General features: G+C 55.5%; 1 protein-coding gene across 2 annotated transcripts in view; it reads left to right on the top strand.

The window, feature by feature from the left end:
• Positions 1–20748, top strand: part of SCUBE1 (signal peptide, CUB domain and EGF like domain containing 1) — a 141048-nt gene that overhangs the window by 114083 nt on the left and 6217 nt on the right. For both annotated transcript variants that reach the window (XM_041757484.1, XM_041757485.1), the window contains 11 exons: positions 5629–5748; positions 6063–6167; positions 7063–7176; positions 7988–8125; positions 9359–9562; positions 12454–12615; positions 13963–14130; positions 15963–16124; positions 17415–17612; positions 18634–18786; positions 19145–19224. In XM_041757484.1, the coding sequence (XP_041613418.1) occupies positions 5629–5748; positions 6063–6167; positions 7063–7176; positions 7988–8125; positions 9359–9562; positions 12454–12615; positions 13963–14130; positions 15963–16124; positions 17415–17612; positions 18634–18786; positions 19145–19224 (1604 nt within the window). The remainder of the gene's footprint in view (positions 1–5628; positions 5749–6062; positions 6168–7062; positions 7177–7987; positions 8126–9358; positions 9563–12453; positions 12616–13962; positions 14131–15962; positions 16125–17414; positions 17613–18633; positions 18787–19144; positions 19225–20748) is intronic.

The raw sequence follows: 20748 nt of genomic DNA on the forward strand, positions 1-20748 counted from the left end.
AAGGTTTGTGTGATATACTTTATACTGGCTTTCAATATCGATTTCCCTAGTAATAGCTTGGGAAGATTTATTTCAAGAATTAGGATGGTGGCTATCACTAGCAAGGCCTAGATCCAGGCCAGTTATTATTGGTGAAGGAAGCATAATAGAGCAGATCAGTGATGTATAACCTTAAATGCATAAGGTAGGAGAGCATGACCCAAAGAACCAAGAATAAAGGTGTGTAAAGGAGTATATGGAAGTCAGTGGTTGCAAACATTAAGGAGAATTTAATCCAGTGCTCTTAGGTGAGAGCGGTCCCTGTGTTTCATCTTATACCTATCCTGAGAATCTTGGGAAATAGTTGGCTTGAGTGTGCTGTCCGCCTCTGGGGGTTCTTTCGAGAAACCCAGTTCAAAATCTGTTAAGTCAAAAAAAAAAAAAAAATCTGTTAAGTCGTGACTTCATAGTGAGTTCTAAAAAATCCACTTCTGTGTTCCCAAAAGATATGGGATAAAAAGACAGTGAAACTTCTGAGTGATCTGTGAATAACCCTCCCAGTAGAAGGTGTCTGCATATTACTAAATAAATGAGTTAGATGGGAAGCCCAGGTGGCTCAGTGGTTTAGTGCCGCCTTCAGCCCAGGGTGTGATCCTGGAGTCTCTGGATCGAGTCCCACATCAGGCTCTCTGCATGGAGCCTGCTTCTCCCTCTGCCTCTCTCTCTCTCTCTCTCTCTCTCTCTCTCTCTGTCTCTCATAAATAAATAAAATCTTTTAAAAATATAAATAAATAAATGAGTTAGAATATCCCTAATAAGGAACACAGGACCTAGTAGTAATATTTTAGCTCCTATCACTGCTGGGTTTTTCCCCTCAACAAGCGACTGCTTTGATTCATCCAGAAAGCAAATATGCTATTACAAGTGTACATTTATAACCCATAGAATCCATTTGGGGATGCCCAGGGGGTCCCTTAGGGTTTGTTCCGATTTTTATACTTTACCCAGGATTTTGGTCATCTCCTCTGCTATCCTGGGAGAGTTTCTCACCACGTTGTCCAATACCACAGCCAGTTTGTCCCTACCAGGATGAGCTGTCTTGAAGAAAAGGTCAGCACACGGCCATGTGAAGGGATATGGTTCCAGGTGGCCATTCTGGCTTCACTGGATACCATCCTCAGGGGGCTTGGAGCATGATTGTTCCCCTTGGCTCCTTCTCAGAGCAGGAGGGCAAACATAGTGTGTTTGTGATAGAATCCCCGCGCCTCTCCACAGATCCGTCTCTCTGTGCTCCCTTTCTGAAGTCCTTGCCCAGGGACCATGTTCCAACAACCCTTTAGTGTGATGATCCAGGAGATATTTTGTCTGTCCCTCGTACTGTGGGTCCCATGTCTCTGTTATGGTCAGTAAACCTCTCTGTTTCCAGAGCATTGCTGTTGAATGCTCGGCATAGGGAGCTACCCTTTATCGTTGTCAATTGAATGTGCCCTGGAGAGGGCCACAGGTTCGGCCACTATCCAGTAATTCCAGCCTGGAAAGTTCTTGTATATACAGCCTAGTATTGTCTCTCCTCCTTTTGTTGTTTGTTTTTATTAACAGCTTTGTTGAGATATAAGTCACATGCCGTACAAGTCCCCCATTCAATGTACAGTTCAGTAGTGTTCAGTATAATCACAGATTTGTGCAACCACAGTGAATTTTAGAGCATTTTCATTACCCCAGAAAGAAACCCTAGGCCCGTAGCAGTCTCTCCTCATTTGCCCTCAACTTCTCAGCCCTAGGCAACTATCATCTCCTTTTGTCTCGATGGATTCACCATTTCTGGACACGTGGCAGAAGTGGAGTCATACAACACAGGGCCTTATTATTCCATTTAGCATAATGTTTTCAAGGTTCACCCATGTCATAGCGCATGTCACGACTTCATTCCTTCTGACTGCTAAATTCTATCCCACTATCTGCTTAGACCACATTTTGTTTATCCACTCATTGGTTGATGGACATGTGGGTTCTTTCCAGTTGGGGGCCGTTATGAAGAGCACTGCTGTGAGCAAGTCGTGTACAGGTTTCTGTGTCAACATATGTTTTCAGTTTCCTCTGGTATAGGCCCTGGGGTAGAACTTATGGGTCATGCAGTAACGCTGGGCTTAACTTTTGAGGAACTGCCATCCTATTTTCCAGAGAGACCATGTCATTTGACATCCCACCAGCAGTGTGTGAGGTTCCAATTCCTTCACGTCCTCGTCCACTCTTGTCTTCTGACTTTGTGAGGATAGCCATCCTAGGGGGGGTGAAATGGTTTCTCATTGTAGTTTTGATGAGTATTTCCGTGACGGCCAGTGGTGTTGAGTAACTTTCCATGTGATTATCAAATATCTGTAGACATTCTTTCAAGACATATCTATTTGGATCCTTTGCCCATTTTTAAATTGTGTTAACTGTATTATTCAGTTGTAAGAGTTCTTCATATAATCTAGATATAAGTTTCTTACTAAATATATGATCTGCAAGGTATTTCCCCCATCTGTGAGCTGTCTTTTCATTTTCTTGATGGTACCTTTTGAAACATAAAGGTTTTTCAGCCCCATAAAGTCCAATTTATCTATTTTTTTCCTTTGGCTGCTTGTGGTTTGGGTGTCACCTTTAAGAAACCCTGCCTAATCCAAGGTCCCAAAGATTTACCCCTGTTTTCTTCTAAGAGCTTTATAGTTTTAGCTCTTATACTTAGGTTTTTGATCCATTGTGAATTAATGTGTATATGGTGTGAGCCAGGGGTCCAACTTTGTTGTTTTGCATGTGGATATCCACCTGTCACAGTGCAATGTGTTGAAAAGACTATTATGTTTCACCATTGAATTGTCTTCCCATCCTCTTGAAATCAGTTGGCCATTGATCTGGCTATTCTCGAACTTACCTTGAGTTTCCATATGAATTTTTAAACCTCTCCATTTTTAAGATAAGTGCCATCAACAAACAATACTGAGTCAGGTTTTGGTGCAGAATGTCCAAAAGATCTGTTTTGGATATGAACTCTTCTGGAGTACAGACACAGAAAGATGAATTTCTTCCTCAGGAACGGGTAGGAGTTGCTCAGTGATAACACAAGAAGGATAAAGGAACCAGATACCACAATTGGTTCAGTGACAAGCAGAAAAGATACTGGGTGTTTTCAGCTCCCAGTGAGGAGCACACTGCATGTGGTACCCTCAGATTAAAGGTGATTCTAGGACAAGATCTGAAGATGCTCCAACTACTTTAGCCAAGGCATTGCCCTGAGGCAGAAAGGGCAAGCCTTGGTCATGGATGTTTGCCATGCTGTTGAGCTTGTATCCTGAGGGTATGGCCTAAGTTTTGCATGTTTAAACAAACAAAAATATATATATAACAGTCTGGGAACACTCAGCTTGGACTCTTCCTGGGCTCTGTTCCATTTATTCTGCTGATGCTATGAAAGCTTTGCCCCAGGGATCCTCTTTTTGAATCATATATAATACGTATATTAAGGCTCCTATCAGCCATAATTTGAATCATGTATAGGAGAATTTTCTGGGACTTCTAAAAATAACTTCACAGGTATATTTTAGGTGTATTTATTTATTTTTTTAATATATTTTATTCATTTATTCATGAGAGACAGAGAGAGAGAAGCAGAGACACAGGCAGAGGGAGAAGCAGGCTCCATGCAGGGAGCCCGACGTGGGACTCCATCCCGAGTCTCCAGGGTCACAGCCTGGGCCAAAGGGAGGCACTAAACCACTCGGCCACCCAGGTGTCCCTAGGTGTATTTATTTTTTAGGCATATTTTAGCTGTCAAGTTCCAGTTGTAGAGTGGATCCTGCCCCACTACTAGGGGCTTTGACCTGGGAGGGAGGGTTGTCTTCTGATAACAGCTCCCTAGGAGCAGTTACAGGTTGGACATGGGAAAGAACCAAGGCTTGTCAGAGTGTCCCGCTGCTTGAGTGATTTTAGTAAACCAGAGCAAATCAAGGTCATGGCCCCCAAGCCTTCTGCAACTTCCTGTCTGCTTTCAGAGCTACCTCCGACCATCTTGGTTCATATTTTCCCCCAACCAGACGTTCCTTACTTTAAGGCAAACAAATTGTTTTGTTTTGTTTTTACTTACAGTTTGCCTTCCCTCTTGCTTGTTAGGTGACTTTAAACTTTTCTCTGGGCTTTGGTGTTCTGCAGTGGTGGAATCAATGGGTGTATATGGTAGAGTCAGAGATTTTGCCTACATGCAGCCCGTCAGCTAACCATCTGCTGTTTCACGGCTGCCACAGAAGCCCAGGAACCGCTGAGCCAGAGACGAAGGACATAGCACTCAGCACAACAACCAGCATGAAGTGCACATTTGTGTGGCTTCCCCTAGCCCACCCCCAAGTCCCAAATGTACTCTTGGTGGCATGCAGCTAGAGAATTGACATCACTGCCCAGGAATATTCCCAGCCTAGGAAACTCACCACTTTGATAGTGAACAGAGCCAGCCTGCCCCTGACCCAGGGGGAGGTGTTCCCTCTTCCTTCGAAGCGACTCCAGGCAAACACAACCCTGAGAAATGGTCTGAGGAAGGAGCTGTTAGTGCTTCGTGTCCTCAGTATCGCTGTGAGAGCACCCAGGATGCTCAGGGCTGGGATGGCTTGCCTCTACTGGTACAAGGAAAGCAGTACTGTTGCCCGCCAGCAATCCCTGACAATTCCCCCTAGGAATTTGAAGTCCAGGGAAGTGTTGGGGGCTCTTCTCCTTGGAAGTTTGTAGATGACTGTCCTTCTGCTCACCTGGCATAAACATTGGTTCTTCCAGGGGCCGCCTTGTGCTTGCATTATCTGCAGGTGGTTTTAAACTTGATTCTTGATTCTTTGGGAACAGAGGACTTTCGGTCTTATATTTATTTGGGGGCCAGCTATTTTATCTGGAAGGCCGTGAGTTTGTTTTTGTTTCTAGGTTATTTACTTTCTAAGACTCCTTGAAAATGTCCAGCCACATGTTGAAGATCACCCACACTGGCAATTTCCCACTTCAGTTTCTTTTTCCGACTAAGTCCCCTACTTCAGCCTACTTTCTGGAGGGACCCAATCATTGATGACACCCTCTGAGTGGTGCTTCCAGAGGCGTGCCCATTTCAGCCTGTTGTCACTGACCAGCTAGACGTGTATAAAAGAAGTTCTGGGTTTACTGTGGCTATGGAACTGTCAGTCCTCAAAAGATTAGAAAATACCTAAGAAACTTGGTTTGAGACCTCTCCAGACACCTAGTGGATGTGTCCAGCAGCTGCCCCAGAGAGGGGCTCCCAGTGACCCTCGCATGCTTAGGAGTCTGTCACTGCCAAGAAGCCGTGTCATTTCCACCTGTTCCCTTACCCGGAGGGGTGTGGACACTTGCTCTGGAGAATCCAACCCCGCCATCCAGTCTGGGCCTGCGGGGTGAGCTAACTGGTCAGAGTGGGGAGGGAGCAAGCCAGCTCTGTGGGCCCAGCATCCCCACACGTCCAAGTGCATGTGGACCATGCCAGCTCCCAGCCCCTTCCCACCATGGTCTGGCCACAGGACAAGAGTATGGCAGGGGTCCCCAGTGGTCCACGCCCAGGAACAGGGCCTTCAGAAGCCTCCACCCTGGCCCCTCTAGCCCTCTCTTATGTCTTCCCCTCCTCAGAGACGGGCAAGTGCCTTTCTCGGGCCAAAGCTTCACCCTGGGCCCAGCTGTCCTGCAGCAAGGTGGGAGGTGTGGAGAGCTGCTCCCTTTCCTGCCCAGCCCATTCACTCTTCGTGCCAGGTAACCTGAGGCCATCCTCAGGAAGGGATTTTGGGGTGGGGGTGGGGGAGGGGGCTTCCTTCCCTGGGGTCCTGCCCCTGTTCCCTGCCATTCTCCAGGAAAGAGCCCAACCTAGGAGGCTCCCTGGCCCTGATCACCAAGTGATCCTGACCCACTGTCTGGCTCCCTATGGGCCACAGCGTTCCTCTCAAATGCAGTGGGCTTGTTCCTGCCCAGCTACTTACCCACAGCAACCGCTCTGAGGCCTCCCCTGATCCAGGGGGTGCTGGAAGGGAAGGGCACCTGAGTCCACCTCACCCCTGGCCTCTCTGCAGACTCAGAAAACAGCTACAGCCTGAGCTGCGGCGTCCCGGGTCTCCAGGGCAAGATGCTACAGAAGCGCAACAGCACCACCTCCAGCACTGGCCCCAGCTGCTCAGGTAGCCCCCTTCCCGGCCCGGCCCTGCTGCACAAACCTGGTGACCCCTGGACTTGGCATCCAGCACCACACTGGGACAACAGGGAGGGGCACCGCCTAGGGAAGAGCTTCCTGGCCTGGGGCCGGCCCAGCGTGGCCCAGGAGCTAGCGAGCTGAGAGCAGTACTGGGACCTCCAGGCCACACTCCGTGCTCCGGTGTCTCTGAGGTGCGAGGACTCCACGAGCTTCCTCAGAGGGAGCTCGGTTTCAGTGAAGCGAGTCGCATCTGCTGTGACCACAAGGTCCCGGAAGTCCCGAAGGCAGAGCACGCTCCCATGGCCTTTGGTGCCCTCCACCTCCATCAGTGGTCAGCGCAGCACAGCCAACTCCCCTGCCAGCAGGAGCCGGAGGGGGTGTCTTCAGCAGCTTTTCCTATTCCAGAAGTTAAATTCAATGACATGGGGGCATCCGTGTATACCTAACGCATACCGGATGTGATTCTGAGTATCTGCAATTGTCGGGTTCTTCCTCCACGCAGTTGTGATTTGTTCTTGGAGGGAATCAGCAGTTCAGGGTATCTGTCTTATTTCGAGATTCTCGCTTCCCTCTCTGTTCTGCCCCCTTTCCTAACAGCGTGAGCCATATGAGCTGGCCTTGGTCACGGGGGAGGAGATGAGAGGCCTTCCTTTCCTCCTCCACGGTAGACCCCTGGCTGCATGGCCGCTCCATGCTCCCACCTCTATCAGGCCATGCAGGAGAGGAATGAGGGAGCAGGGTTCCCCCAGCCCCCACGCCCCGCGGGTGTGTCCCACTGGCAGCCCCCTCACACTCAGGCACTCCCTCCATGGCCCCCAAGCCCCACCTCCCCTCTGCCCCCAGGAGAGGCCTCCACCTGGGGGTATTTGGCCTTTCCCCAGGTGTACCCGCCCCCATCAGGCAGAAGGCCCGCTTCAAGATCCGAGACGCCAAGTGCCACCTCCGGCCCCACAGCCGGGAGCCAGCGAAGGAGGCCCTGAGGCAGCTGCTGCTGGGTGAGTGGGCTGCCATGGTGCCAACCCACACAAGGGGCGGTGGGTCCCTGTGCCTGAGAGCTGGGACCCCGGGGCCCAGAGGGACCCGGTTTCCAAGGACGGGGCCCTCTCTTCATCCTCACCATCATGGTCCCTGAGCCCCAGAAGCCAGGCCTGGAGCACAGCAGACAGTGGGGGTGTCCCTCGGGAAGAAGCCCAGCATTGGAGTGGAAGATCTGGGGCCCTCAGCATTCCAGGGCCCATCGTCCCTGCCCCACCCAGAGTTAGATGAGCTCCTCCAGGGCATAGGCTGTGTGTGCAGCCTGTGTCCATAAGGCCTCCCAGGACTCCTCGTTCTTGAACAAGGGAGGCTAGGAAGGGCGTTCAGGCTGGAGGGTAGCACAGGGAAAGCTCGATGAGAAGGGAAAGCTCTCCTGGAGACACCCAGAAGAAGAGTGTCCCAGCTCTGATTCTACAAAGATCCTTGAACACCTTAGGATTCCTCCTCAAAGCTAACAGCGCGGCCCTCAAGCCGACCTCACCTGGGCCGAGCCCACTGAACTGAGCTGCACAGCACCACTAAGAAAGTACATGCAAGCCTCCGTGTGCAGTGGTTTGGTGCGCTCAGAGGACTGGTGCAGGACCCAGCTCATCCACTGACCCCTCATGAGGCCTTGAGCCAGCCTGGCCTCCAGCCTCAGTTTCCCTGTCTGCACCACAGACTCTTAGGCAGAGCAGGAGCCCTGCTGATGGTAATCTGTGTGCAGGGCTCAGTAGGACCCTGCTTCCTGCCCCATGCCACCTTTGCCAGAGTGGTCCCTTCTTTGTCCAGAAAACTGCCATCTGACCTTTGTGACCCTCAAATGCGACTCCTCCAAGAAGAGGCGCCGTGGCCGAAAGTCCCCATCCAAGGAGGTGACCCACATCACAGCGGAGTTCGAAGTGGAGATAAAGATGGAAGAGGCGTCAGGTGCGTGAGGCTGCGGACGGCCTCAGGGAGGCAGGGATCTGGGAGGGCTGGCAGGGGTCTGCGGGCATGAAGCTGGGCAACCACCTGAGCCATGGCTACCAGAGGTTGAGGCCAGCCAGGCAGTGGGGGAGTCAGGGGGGTCGGTGCCGGGTCCTTAAAACAGCTGCCTATAACCCAGGATGGAGAGGAGGCCCAGGGCAATGAGAAGAAGGGCTCAGGGACCCACAGTGACAGCCCCACAGCCCCTCTTTGCCCCTCCTCACCGGCCTCCAACGGCGAGGGCCTGGAGGGGCTAATGCCTATAGAGTTTCCAGAACAATCAAACCAAGGGCCTATCTTTCCCAGGTTCCAGAAGGCAGCCTATAATGCTGGCTTATGTTTCATATGAATGCTTTCCTTTTGGCTACAAATGTTGAGTTGTGACAGAGGAGTTGAGATCCGTCAACAGATGTGTGCTGTGGGTGCCCAGCCCTGGGCACTGTGGAAAGAGGGGACCAGACCAAGGTTCTCATGCTGGCTGCACTCCCAGCCGAGGGAAGGCAGACACACATACAAACTACCCAGTGCTGAGGGAGACACCAAGAGGAGTGGGGAGGATGAGAGGAAACAGGGCACCCAGCTGAGATGTCTCCCTAAGGGTGGGGCTCAGAAAGTCTTCCCAGAAGAGGCACCATTTGAATCAGGACTTAAAATCAAAGTTCACCAAGTGGAAGAGGTGGTGGGAATGGCAGGGGAATAGAATAGGCAAAGGCACGAAGGTCAGGTAGAATGAGATGTGCTCGGGAGGCAGTGAGCAGGACGGGGTGGCTAGAATGCGGAGTTCACAGTGGGTGTCAGAGGACTGGGGGTGAGGGGTGGCGAGGCTGGCAGGGGCCTTCCCATGAGAGGCCTCAGATTCAAGGCCAGAGAGCTGGGCATTATGCTGGGAGCAGCAGCAGCCTCGAGGGTGTTAAGTGGCAGGGAGGAGCACCCATCCGTGAGCCGTGCCCTGGGAGGTGATGCGTTGTGGCGTTGGAGGCCTGGTTCCTCCTCTGATCCGCAGTGTGGCCTTGAGCAGATCTTACCTCTCAGACCCTCAGTCTCCTTGTCTGTCAGATGGACGCCACAATGGTGCCTCGGCCCGCGGCTGCCGCGAGAAGGTGCCCTGGGCAGACAGCCGCCTGGCAGAGGGGAAGCTCAGGGAAGAGGCAGCTCCGAGGGGGTTGCGAGTCACCATCCCTCCCGCCCCTGCAGACACCTGTGAGGCGGACTGCATGCGGAAGCGCGCCGAGCAGAGCTTGCAGGCTGCCATCAAGACTCTGCGGAAGTCCATCGGCCGGCACCAGTTCTCCATCCAGGTCGCAGGCACAGAGTACGCGATGGCCCAGTGGCCGGCCAAGGCCCTGGAGGGCCAGGGGGCGTGCGGCACAGGCCAGGTGTTACAGGACGGGAAATGCGGTGCGTCCCTGCCCATGGCCACTAGGATGCCCACTCGGCAAAGCTTCTCTGCCCTTCCTTCCACGGGTGGCCTGGCTAAGCAGACACATTGGGAGGGGACAGTGAGACACGGAAGAAGAAGCACAACTGTGCTCCTCACAATGGCTGTCATTTGAAGAGCACTCCCCTGATGCCAGACCCTGGGCAGGGCTCTTGATGACAAACATTTGCACATGTGACCCTCCCCACAATCCTGAGGATGGGTGGGACAGGAGGAGCACAGGCCAGCACAGCCAGAGTGGAGGGGCAGGAGGGGCACAGGGACTGGTCTGTGTGACTAGAGAAGGCTTCCCAGCAGAGGCAGCATGGGAGCGAGAGCAGAGGAGGAGCAGAGCAAAGAGGCACGTGAGGCCGGGAGCCAGCCGGGGTCCAGGCCAAGGAAGCAGGTGACTTGACCAGAGAGCCCCAGGAGCTGGCCTGTCGAGAGCAGATAGCTCTAGAGGCAGCCCGAGTGGCTGCCTGCAAAACAGACAGAACCCGTGCTCTGATGGGGTTTACACTTACCGGGGAAAGAAGGCAGCCAGTGAGCAAGCAAGCACACCCACAGGCCCGATAAGGCACCGCATCAGGGCTGTGCAGACCACGGTGCTACTCTGGGCCGGTGGAAGCCACAGGAAGGTCCCAAGCAGGGAGCAACCTTCTCGCTGTCTCATCAGGGGAGGGCTTCCGCCAGTGAGGACCCAGGAGAGGAGGCCAAGCAGGAGACGGGGGAGCCTTGAACGGGGTATGGGGGTCTGGGTGCAGGACAAGAAGGACCGAGACACATTGAGAGCACTTTGGAAGGGTGACGAGGAGGACAGAGGCTTCGAGGGCAGCTCCAAGGGCCACTGGGCAGAGGTGGCATCATTTTCTGACCTGGGGAACTTGGGGAAGACAGAGTGCTCTGTTTGTGCTGGTTAGCTCAGACACGTGTGAGTCATTCCGTGTGAGGATGTTGAATGGGTGGTTGGAGCCACCAATCCAGAGCACAAAGCATAGGCTGGGCCAGAGAGACAAATTGGGGAGCCAGTGAAGAGGAGGTGTGGGGGATGGAAGGACTCTGGCTCAAGCCGTGGAGCGGGCATCGCAGGAGGCCGTGGGCCTTTGTGGTGTCATTCTTTTATTTTTGTCTTTTTAAGATTTTATTTATTTGAGAGAGAGTGCATGCACACAGATGGGGGGTAAGGGGGAGAAGCAGACTCCCCGCTGAGCAGGGAGCCCAATGTGGGACTTGATCCCAAGGTCCTGGGATCATGACCTGAGCCCAAGGCAGATGCTTCACTGACCGAGCCACCCAGGCACCCCTTTCTTTTATTTTTAATAGCTTATTTTGAAATCATTTCAAACATTCAGAACTAGCGCCAGGCAGGACAAGGAACTTCTGTGGTTTCTTCACCCAGGTTCCCCTGGGTACTGCCTCCTGCACTGGAGGTTCATCCCACCCACACACCCCATTCTGGCTCCCCCACTCCTTCCACAGCATCCATGTCCTGTCTCTCCAGATTCCTTCAGTGTGGACCCGTCCCTCGTTCCCTCCCCTCCTCCCCTGTCCTCCACTGTCCCTCACTGCTGTGGGATGACCCTCAATAGGGCTGTGTACCACATATCTGTGACCTGCGGGATGGGTGGGAAACCCACATTCTCTACCTTCCTTTTCCTTCTGCGACTAAGGAGAGTTTATACCAACATCCTGCTCCTCGCCAGACACCCACCCCCCACCCCCAACAATCAGTGACAACTCCCACCAAAGCACCCACCCCTGCGGCAGTTCCTGGACCGTATTCTGTTCCTGCCAGCCCTGTCCCTGTGTATTCGTTAGCATTCTGGAAGAACGAGCTTCTCCCTCCCCCATCATCTCTGAATGTACCTGCACATCGCGTGTTTGTGTCAGTGTGGGCTCAGATCCTCCCCATTTTAGCAAGTCCTCCCCCATCAGGCCAGTCCCACATCCTTTGGACAAGCCCCACCCCCCATCACTCACTGAGGTGTCTCTGGCACCAAGTGGTACTCTCCCTGCCCCAGCCTTTGCCATCAGTCAGGGGCCCCTGGAGCCCCAGAGGAGGAAGATGAGTAGAAGCCAAAGTGGGGTACTCACTGCCACAGGAGTGTCATTGCTTCCAGGCTCTGTCATTGGACAGGACTAGAAGGTCCAGGTGTATAGTATACTCGGGGGTATTTATGTATATTTGCAGATCTACAGCCGGTGCCTAGGGGGTGTGTGTGTGTGTGTGTGTGTGTGAGAGAGAGAGAGAGAGAGAGAGATAAAACCATGCATTCACATCAATGCCTTCAGTTCAATACCTCAGGGTCCTTTCTAACCTCTCCTCTATCCATGGTTCTAAATTTCTTCTCCAGAGAAACATTTGGCTCCCTTCCTCCTCCTTTCCTACTCATCAGTTGGCTCATTCACTCAGTGCTGCTGCCCACACTGGCTGTCAGGCTTTCCTGCCACCGGCTCTGTTGCCCCCACGCCCCTGTCACTCCTCCATGCCCTCTGCACCGCCCCATGTCCTCAGATGGCAACTCCAGCACAGGAGGAAGGAAAGAAGAGGGCAGGAGAGCTGGGTTTGGACAAAATGCCTGTGGATGTCCAGGAAGCCATTGGTACCCAGGCAGAGGGGTCAGGGCCGGAGGGCAGGCTGTCGAGCAGCTGCAGCCAGGATGCAGCATGAGACACCAGGGTCAGGCCTCCAGGCTCTTTACAGATGGCTGCTGCCTTGCTCCTACCCCCAGCACTTCTGAGATGGCTCCAGGCACGAGGGACGTGCTCTCTCCGGTAGGACAGAGCCTGGGTTTGAGGAACCAGGGGACAGACCACCCGGCCACCACTCCCCACCTCTGCCACCAGCAATCTCTCCACTTTGCCTCTGCAGTGGCCTGTGGGCCTGGCACCCACTTCAGCGGAGAGCCTGGCCAGTGTGTGCCATGTGTGCCGGGGACCTACCAGGACAGGGACGGCCAACTCAGCTGCACGCCGTGCCCCAGCAGCGATGGGCTCGGCCTCACCGGTGCCCGCAATGTATCCGAATGTGGAGGCGAGTACTGGTCCCCCCCGGAGGGAGGGGCCTATTAGGGGGTGGGGGGCCCAAGGGCACCTCCTGTCTCTACTGAGGTCCCCAAGGCAGAGGCCGAGCACCTCGGCATATTCTGTGGAGCTCACTGCCATTTGCAGAGCCTGCTATGACATCCAGGCTGCTCCACTCCCAGAGGGCACTGCCACCCCACCATCTCTTTGTGCCAGCAAACAGGGGGCTGTGGTTAGTGCTTCTGAAAATTGCAGCAAACAGTTTGGAAGGGACTTTACAGTTTAAAAGCACTTGATCATTTACTAGTCAACTACTCGCTATAATGGAGGCCCGCAGTGCTTTATGGTTCACCAAACACGTTACATTGCATGGAGCACCACAGTGTCAAAAGGCTTTTCAGACTGTCCCATATAGTTGGCAGGAACTGTACTCTACGACAAGAACTTTACAGTGTGCCCTATGATGGTTTGGAAAGCCCTTTTTCAGTTTTGCCAAGCACAACTTGGTTTGCAAAGACCCTTTCCATTTACTACCTCACTTAACCACATCAGTGAAACGGGCTCACGGGCCCACCCATGGCCTCTCTTCCCAGGCCATCGTGGGGACCACCCAAGAATGGGTGGGGAAAGGTGTGCCTGTGAGGGTGGGTGGGTGGGATCCTGAGGACAGTGGAGACCACCAGCCAGCCTCCACTGGGATACAGAAGAGCTCAGAGCCCCGCCCTGAGTCTGCAGGCTAGCTGGCCGTGCCCTCCAAGGGTGTGGTCTCTGCCCTTCGTGGGCACGGTGACAGTTTGAGAACAGAGAGTAACCACTGATAGGAACAGAGAATCTGGGGCCTGGGCTGAGAGGGCACTCAGCCCACCCCTCACTCCCTGCCAGAGCACCCAATGCACCTTGACTTTCAGCCTCCCTTCGTCCCGGCCAGGCCCTCAGGGATGTCACAGACCCCCCTCCCTCTGCTCTGGCGCAACCCTGCAGATAGGGCAGGTCAGCCTGGAGCTTGCCAGGCCCAATTCCTCGCATAGAAGGCACGGTGTGACCTGCCCCCAGGAAGGAGCCCCTCTGAAGTAAATGACCCCTCCAACCTCTCCCCTCCACATGTAGAGTCCACACCTCTCAGCTCGGCAGCAAGGCCACTTGCTCTTCAGCCCGTAGCCCTTTCTGCTAGTGGGAGAGGCGACGCCAGGCTTTGTGCAGCCCAGGCTTCTTCCCACAAGTCCTCACACCTGCCCCCACCATCGCCCCCAGCCTCAGGGCCCTTGGTGCCCTTCCCCCAGGGCCGTGAGGGTTGAGAGCAGGGTCTGGATGGAGGCGCCCCCTCCTGCCAGCCTGAGCCATGATCTCTGACTTCCAGGCCAGTGCTCCCCAGGCTTCTTCTCCCAGGATGGCTTCAGGCCCTGCCAGGCCTGCCCGGTGGGCACGTACCAGCCTGAGCCCGGGCGCACAGGCTGCTTCTCCTGCGGAGGGGGGCTGCTCACCAAGCATGAGGGCACAGTCTCCTTCCAAGACTGCGAGACAAAAGGTGAGTGGGCTGGGCTGTGCAGGCACGTTTTCCCTCAACTCCTCTCCTTTCCCGAGTGGCGAACCTCCGAGGGCAGAGGAGCAGCCTGGAGCCACCAGGCGGTGGGCACTGGTGACCAGCACTGTGTCACACACTAGGACAGGACGACAGGGTTCCACACAAACCTATCCGAGGGTCTCAGGTAGGAGAGCGAGGCGGGCACTGTAGTTACAGACAGGAGCTGTGAACCTGGCTAGCAGGAAATTTGTTTAGGGGGTGAGGGGGAGAAATTCAGGGGCTTGGGGCGAGGTCAGACATCTCTCCTCACCCGGAGACCTCCCATCGGGGCTGTGGGGGTCCAGCCGTCCAGCCGCACCTTCCCTGCCACAGCCACCAAATCCCCGTGGTGAGCCTGCCTTCCCTGCCACATGCTCCTGCCCTGCCAAGGGCCTTTGGGACAACTCTTGCCACCTCCTGACCCTGATGATTCTTGGGAACAGACTAATCTGAAATCTCCCTTCTAGAAGAGAGAATTCCAACTACTCTCCAGTTCCTGCCAGGATTTCTCCTCCTTACTGTGAACCTTGTAGAAAGAGTGTCTGGACTCCACTTCCTCTCCCCTCGCCTTCTCACGAGCCCCACGAGTCAGACTGTCACCCCCCTGCCCCCAGGCTGGAGCCAGGTTGGTTCCCAGCCTGTGTCTCGGGCAGCCCCGTAGCCCCAGGCCTCACTCAGCCTCAGTGAGTGGTATAGTTGGGGTCCCCGGCCTGGGTACTCTAGAGTCTGAATAGAAAGAGCATCCAGTGACCCCAGTTTCTTCCCCAGTGCATCCTCTGTCCTGAACTTGATGCTACACCCTCCTGCCAGGGAATAGCCCCGGGCATGTCTAGCAAGTACCTGTCATGCCACATGGCCAGAGTCCCTCATCTTTGCCACACAATGGCCCCCCAGTCCAGGTCCCATCAGTTCTGTCCTGCCAGGTGCCCAAGGAGACCTTGGAGTCACCCTGGGTGCTCTCTCTGTGACCTCATATCCAGTCTGTCTGCAGCCCCTGCCAGCTCCTCTGAAGGATGACCTCTCACCACCTCACTGCCAACCCCCTGAGCCAGGCTACTGCCACTTGTCCCAACACCATCCCCAGAGCCCACTCTCAGAGCAGCAGGCAGGACCATGGGGTCCTCCCCAGTTTCCTCCCCAGTGCATCCTCTGTCCTGAACTTGATGCTACACCCTCCTGCCAGGGAACAGCCTGTGTCCCGGGCAGCGCCATGGCCCCAGGCCCCACTCAGTCTCAGTTACCCTCCCCTCACCTGGTAGTTGAGTTCCCCGGCCTGGGTACTCTGGAGTCTGAATAGAAAGAGCATCCAGTGACCCCAGTTTCTTCCCCAGTGCATCCTCTGTCCTGAACTTGATCCTCTGAAACTCAGAACAAAGCCTAGCATGGCCTCATCCCCATGGCCTGTGACCTCCCCTCTGGCCACACCTGGCACCCACACAGCCCACTTTGGGCCTACCCTTGCCCTCCCTTCCCCCGGATAGCCTCCCAGCCAGCTCCAGGCTGCTCAAGCCTCCCCCGAAAAGTCCCTGCACCTTTTGAGCAGCCCATGCCTGGCCTTACAGCATTCCATGCCCCATTAATGCCCTTGAACACATGCACCCACGCTACATCAAGCAGCATTACCTCAGGAGTGGGCCTTGGTCTGCTGAGCTTATGGCCCAGCTGGGTGGGGTGATGAGAAGTTGCTGAGCAGTAGAGAAAGGCCTTGAACTCGGCACTGAGACAGACCTAACAGGCAAGGGGAGCCCTGGGGAGAATGCCCCCTGCCCTTTCCCACCTGCACCCCCACCCCACAGTGCACTGCTCCCCGGGCCACCACTACAACACCACCACCCACCGGTGCATCCGCTGCCCCATTGGCACCTACCAGCCTGAGTTTGGCCAGAACCACTGCATCACCTGCCCGGGCAACACCAGCACAGACTTCGACGGTTCCACCAACGTCACACACTGCAAAAGTAGGTGCAGCTTCCCCCACAGCCAGGGAGCTGGGAACGGGGCTGGGGAGGGGGTGGTTGTTGGGGGTGGGATGAGCCCTCACCCCACAGTGTCCCCAGGACCCCAGGGACTCGGCTCTGCTCTAGCACATCCGCACACCTCCTCAGGGTAAGACGATTTGGGAAATAGAGACCCCAGGCCTTCATTTAGCAAGTCATCTGCACATAACAGACAGGATGCTGTTTACTTTAGATATTTTTTTAAAGGCTTTATTTATTTACTTATGAGAGACACAGAGAGAGAGAGAGAGGCAGAAACACAGGCAGAGGGAGAAATAGGCTACATGCAGGAAGCCTGACATGGGACCCAATCCCGGGACCCCAGGATCACACCCTGGGCTGAAGTTGGCACTAAACCACTGAGCCACCCGGGTTGCCCTTTAAATATTTTTAATTCATTTTTCGGAGTCCTTTGGGACAGATGTTCTGGTATTGTACCCTTCCTGTATTCAATTTCCAGCCAGTTATCCCTTCCCTGGGCTGCTGGTCACATTTGGAACAGCCCAAAGGCCCAGGAAGGGGACCTAATCCTAGAGGTAGAAGCCACCCCTCTTCCCCCAGGGTGTCCCCTGGGGCTCGTGGCCTGTGGAGACAGAAGGGCAGGCACAGTGGCAGAGCTCCACAGAGGCAGGTTTTAAATGTCCTCAATGATTTAAGAGTGGAACGAAACCAAATAGAATGGAAACTTCTGGAAGATAAGGTAAAAATGAAATGTTTCCCAGAAATTTTGATGTGAGGAGTTTTGGAAATGAAAACATATAAAAGTCTATATAATATTTCCGTTCAATTCTCTTGGCAAAACTAAGGTAACTTCCTTTGTAAGGTTGAGGCTAGGAGCCATTTAGCTCACAAAGATGTCCCATTTGGCCTCTTCGGGGTTACGCAGTTTAGCTAAAAATGAGAAGAAAGGGAAGCAGGTCTCTTTCCTCACTGTGCTGCTGGCCTCTCCCTGAGCCTCCCTGCTCAGCGGAGAGGGCAACCACACTTGGCACCTGGCAGGAGCTCGGGGAGCCGGAGTGCATGGAGGGAAAGAGCAAGTGGGGGTCACTAGGCTTTCCCACTGGCCATGTGCAGGAACAGGGTAGGCAAGGGAGCTGACACGGGCTGGGGGGTGGCCTGTCACAGGGCACCCTGTGGGAGCACGACCCTGTGAGCAGAGTGGCCCAGGGCCAGGCTGGCTGGTGGGGAGACAGGCTGAGGTGCCCCCCAACACAGCAGCCTGAGCAGGCCTGCGGGCCCCCGTGCCCACAGACCAGCACTGTGGCGGCGAGCTTGGTGACTACACAGGCTACATTGAGTCCCCCAACTACCCCGGCGACTACCCGGCCAACGCCGAGTGCGTGTGGCACATCTCACCGCCCCCCAAGCGCAGGATCCTCATCGTGGTCCCCGAGATCTTCCTGCCCGTTGAGGACGAGTGTGGCGATGTCCTGGTCATGAGGAAGAGCGGTACGTGCAAGTGGAGGTGGGGGGCTGCCCAGGGGCCCCCGTGGGGCCCTCTGACCTGGAGGGCTCTGTGCCAAGGGGCAGCAAGCGTGGGGCACACCCTGAGCATGGGAGCCAGGGCCGAATTGGGTCCAGCATTGGTGCTGACCACAAGCTAGTCTCATCCCAGGTGTCCGGCCTGTCCTGCCCCACCACCCAGGGTGAGGCCTGAGGAGCAAACCCTGCTCCGTCTGCCTCCTGCTCCCTCTGAGGCTCGGGGGCCAGGGGCCCACCTGTGCACACACACAAGGTCCCCAGGGTCAGACAGCCCTGTCCCTTCCCCTCCGTGAGTTCCAGCCTCCTGACCTGTCACCCCTGTCAGGGCGTTGTGGTGGGACTACAGGCTGTGAGCTACGGGCTGGCCCTCAGCTGTGGGCAGGGACAGGTGTGTGCCCAGATGGCCACAGCAGCAAGAAAGGGGGGAAGGCCAAGTCCCTCCGGGAACCAGGTTAAGTCCTTATAGCATGTGCCAAGGCTGGGGGACCCCACTGCTGGTGCAGGGCTGTGGTGCCCCAGGGAGCCCACTCCGAGCCAGAACATTTACAAGGAGGCGGACAAAGGCACACCTGCCCACTGGGGTCTGGAATGTCTCTGAGGCAGAGACTGAGCAGAGGAGAGAGACACTGAGGAGGTTCTGTCCACTGTGTTCCCCGTATTCTTTGTTCCTATGTGCGAGCATCACCCACTCACTGTGGCTGATAAGCCTGAAAGCCTGAGGCCAGAAAGGGCAGGGCGCCAGCCAGGATCCCACAGCCAGTAGAGCCCAGCCCCGGCCCATCTTCCCCGCCAGCTCTGCCACCAGCCTCCCTGGTCCCCAGTGTCCCCTCCACCATCAGCCCACAGGGTTGAGCTCTAGGGGGACTGGGCATGGGAGCCGGGCAGCTGACCCGGTGGAGAAGCATGCAGCCTGAGGGGGAAGGACAGGGCCAGCTGCAGCTGGCTGCAAAGATCAGCCAGCTGCTCAGCCCCTCTGCTCTGCCCCCAGCATCCCCTGCGTCTATCACCACCTATGAGACCTGCCAGACGTATGAGAGGCCCATTGCCTTCACCTCACGCTCCCGGAAGCTCTGGATCCAGTTCAAATCCAATGAAGGCAACAGTGGCAAAGGATTCCAAGTGCCCTATGTCACCTACGACGGTCAGTGTGGCAACACTGTGTGCCCGGCCCAGGCTGGCCCTGAGGACACAGAGGGGACAGACGCACACAGGGTGGGAGTAGGGGGCACAGACGAGGGAGCCATGAGAGGTGTCCGTGGCCTTCAGCATGACGTACTGCCCGAGCAGGGTTCTGAGGGTTGAATAGGAGTTTCTAGCTAGCCAAACCTCAAGGGAAACAGTTTGGGTGGAGGATACAGAGATTCAGAGGCAGAAGTGCCTCTGGCCAAGGTCCAAAGCCTGAAAGTGGAGCAGGGGAAGGCAGAGGCTGAAGGTGAGGGGGAAGCAGGCAGGGTCTGGAGCCTTCACCTTCCTTCCTTCCCCGCCGGTGGGTTTCGCAGAGGACTACCAGCAGTTGATAGAAGATATTGTTCGCGATGGACGGCTCTACGCCTCGGAGAATCACCAGGAAATTTTAAAAGTGAGTGATCTGCTCTATGGAAAAGGGTCCCGTGTGATCCCAGGATGGTGGCCTGTGGTGGTCAGGGCCATCCCTGTGCTCACCCCCACCCCCAGCCCCCAGAGAAGGGAGGGGAGGAGGGGGGCAGGACCTGGATCCAGGGCATCTGTCCTTGCAGACCAGGAGGGCTGAGATCAGCTCCCTGGCGGGGTCGCGCTCAGGACCTGGCACCTTGTCTTTAGGCAGGTTCTTCACCAGCGGCCAGCCTCGCTCCCTTCATCTGTGAGAGGCGGTGGTATCTTAAAGTCAATAGAATCCGCCCTCACCTCTGGGACTGCCTGCCTCCTCGTCTTGCTCATGGCCTTGAGAAGCAGAGCCGCCTTGTCACATAGGGGGCCCATGGCCGTGACACAGTAGGCACTGGCCCAGACCCAGGGATCGGCTTGGGTCCTGGGGAGACAGCACCCCCAGCCTGGCAGCTGACGTGGACAGGGCCAGAGCAGGGCTGTCAGGTACCAGCTGGGTGGCCCTAGGCAAGCCTTCTGAGAAACAGGGGTGGCTCGCAGGGTTTGTGTCTTTCAGCCCCGGGGTTGGCACACGCCTGCACATAGTAGGTGGTTTGTAAGCAGAGAAGTTTGCCCCGATCCTGCTGCACCCAGGAGGAGATCTGGAGGTTTCTGAGCCCATCTGGGTCATGGGAACTGGAGGGTGGTGCGGGCCTCTCCCCCAGTCAGTCCTGCAGACAAGACGGACTCTCCTCCTCACCACTCCCCTGCTGCCCTGGCCCTCTGCCCGCAGCTCCACCCTGCAGCCAGGAGCATCTGTGCAGCACTGGAAGTGTTTCCGTCACTTAGGACAAAACTGGGCCAGCGAGGCCCGGCTGGGTGTGGCCACCTCCTGCCTCTGAAGCCATTCTCAGGCTTCTGTGCTCCCTCTGCTCCCTCGCCAAGACCTCTCCCCAGTGAAGGTCCACCTGTCCTGCTCTTAGTGTCAGCATCCCTCCTCTGGGCAGGTCACAGATGCTTAGAGTCCCACATGGCCCTCCTCCTTGGCACCTGCCAGCACTGCGGTTAGCTGTGGTCTGGGGTTATTTGGTCACCGGCCTCCCTCCTCTACCCCAGGTAGAGGAACTGCAAGGGTTCCTGCTGGACAGTCTGTCCCGGCACGTGGAAGGAGCTCTGTGAGTGTTTCTCAAGGGCAAGGGAGAGAGTGTGCCTCCGAGTCAGAGCATGAGTGTGCACCAGGATGGAGCAGACCCTGGACAGCAGATGTGGCCAGAGTCTCTGTGTGACACTGAGGCATGGTGCAGACAGCCTGTGGCCTGCGCTCACTGCTTAGACCCTGCCCTGGGCCCTGGCTGTGGGCTGTGCTCTGTGCACTCATGACTGCAGCTCATCCTCCTGCGGAGAAGGGGCCTATATGTGCAGCTGAGATAAAATATTATTAGAACACCAAGAGTTAAGACCAATAAACTATTAAAAATTAAAAAATGGGGCTCCTGGGAGGCTCCATCGGTTAAGGGTCCAACTCTTGGTTTCAGCTCAG

Source organism: Vulpes lagopus, chromosome 5 (genome assembly GCF_018345385.1).
Source record: "Vulpes lagopus strain Blue_001 chromosome 5, ASM1834538v1, whole genome shotgun sequence".
Lineage (NCBI taxonomy): Eukaryota > Metazoa > Chordata > Mammalia > Carnivora > Canidae > Vulpes > Vulpes lagopus.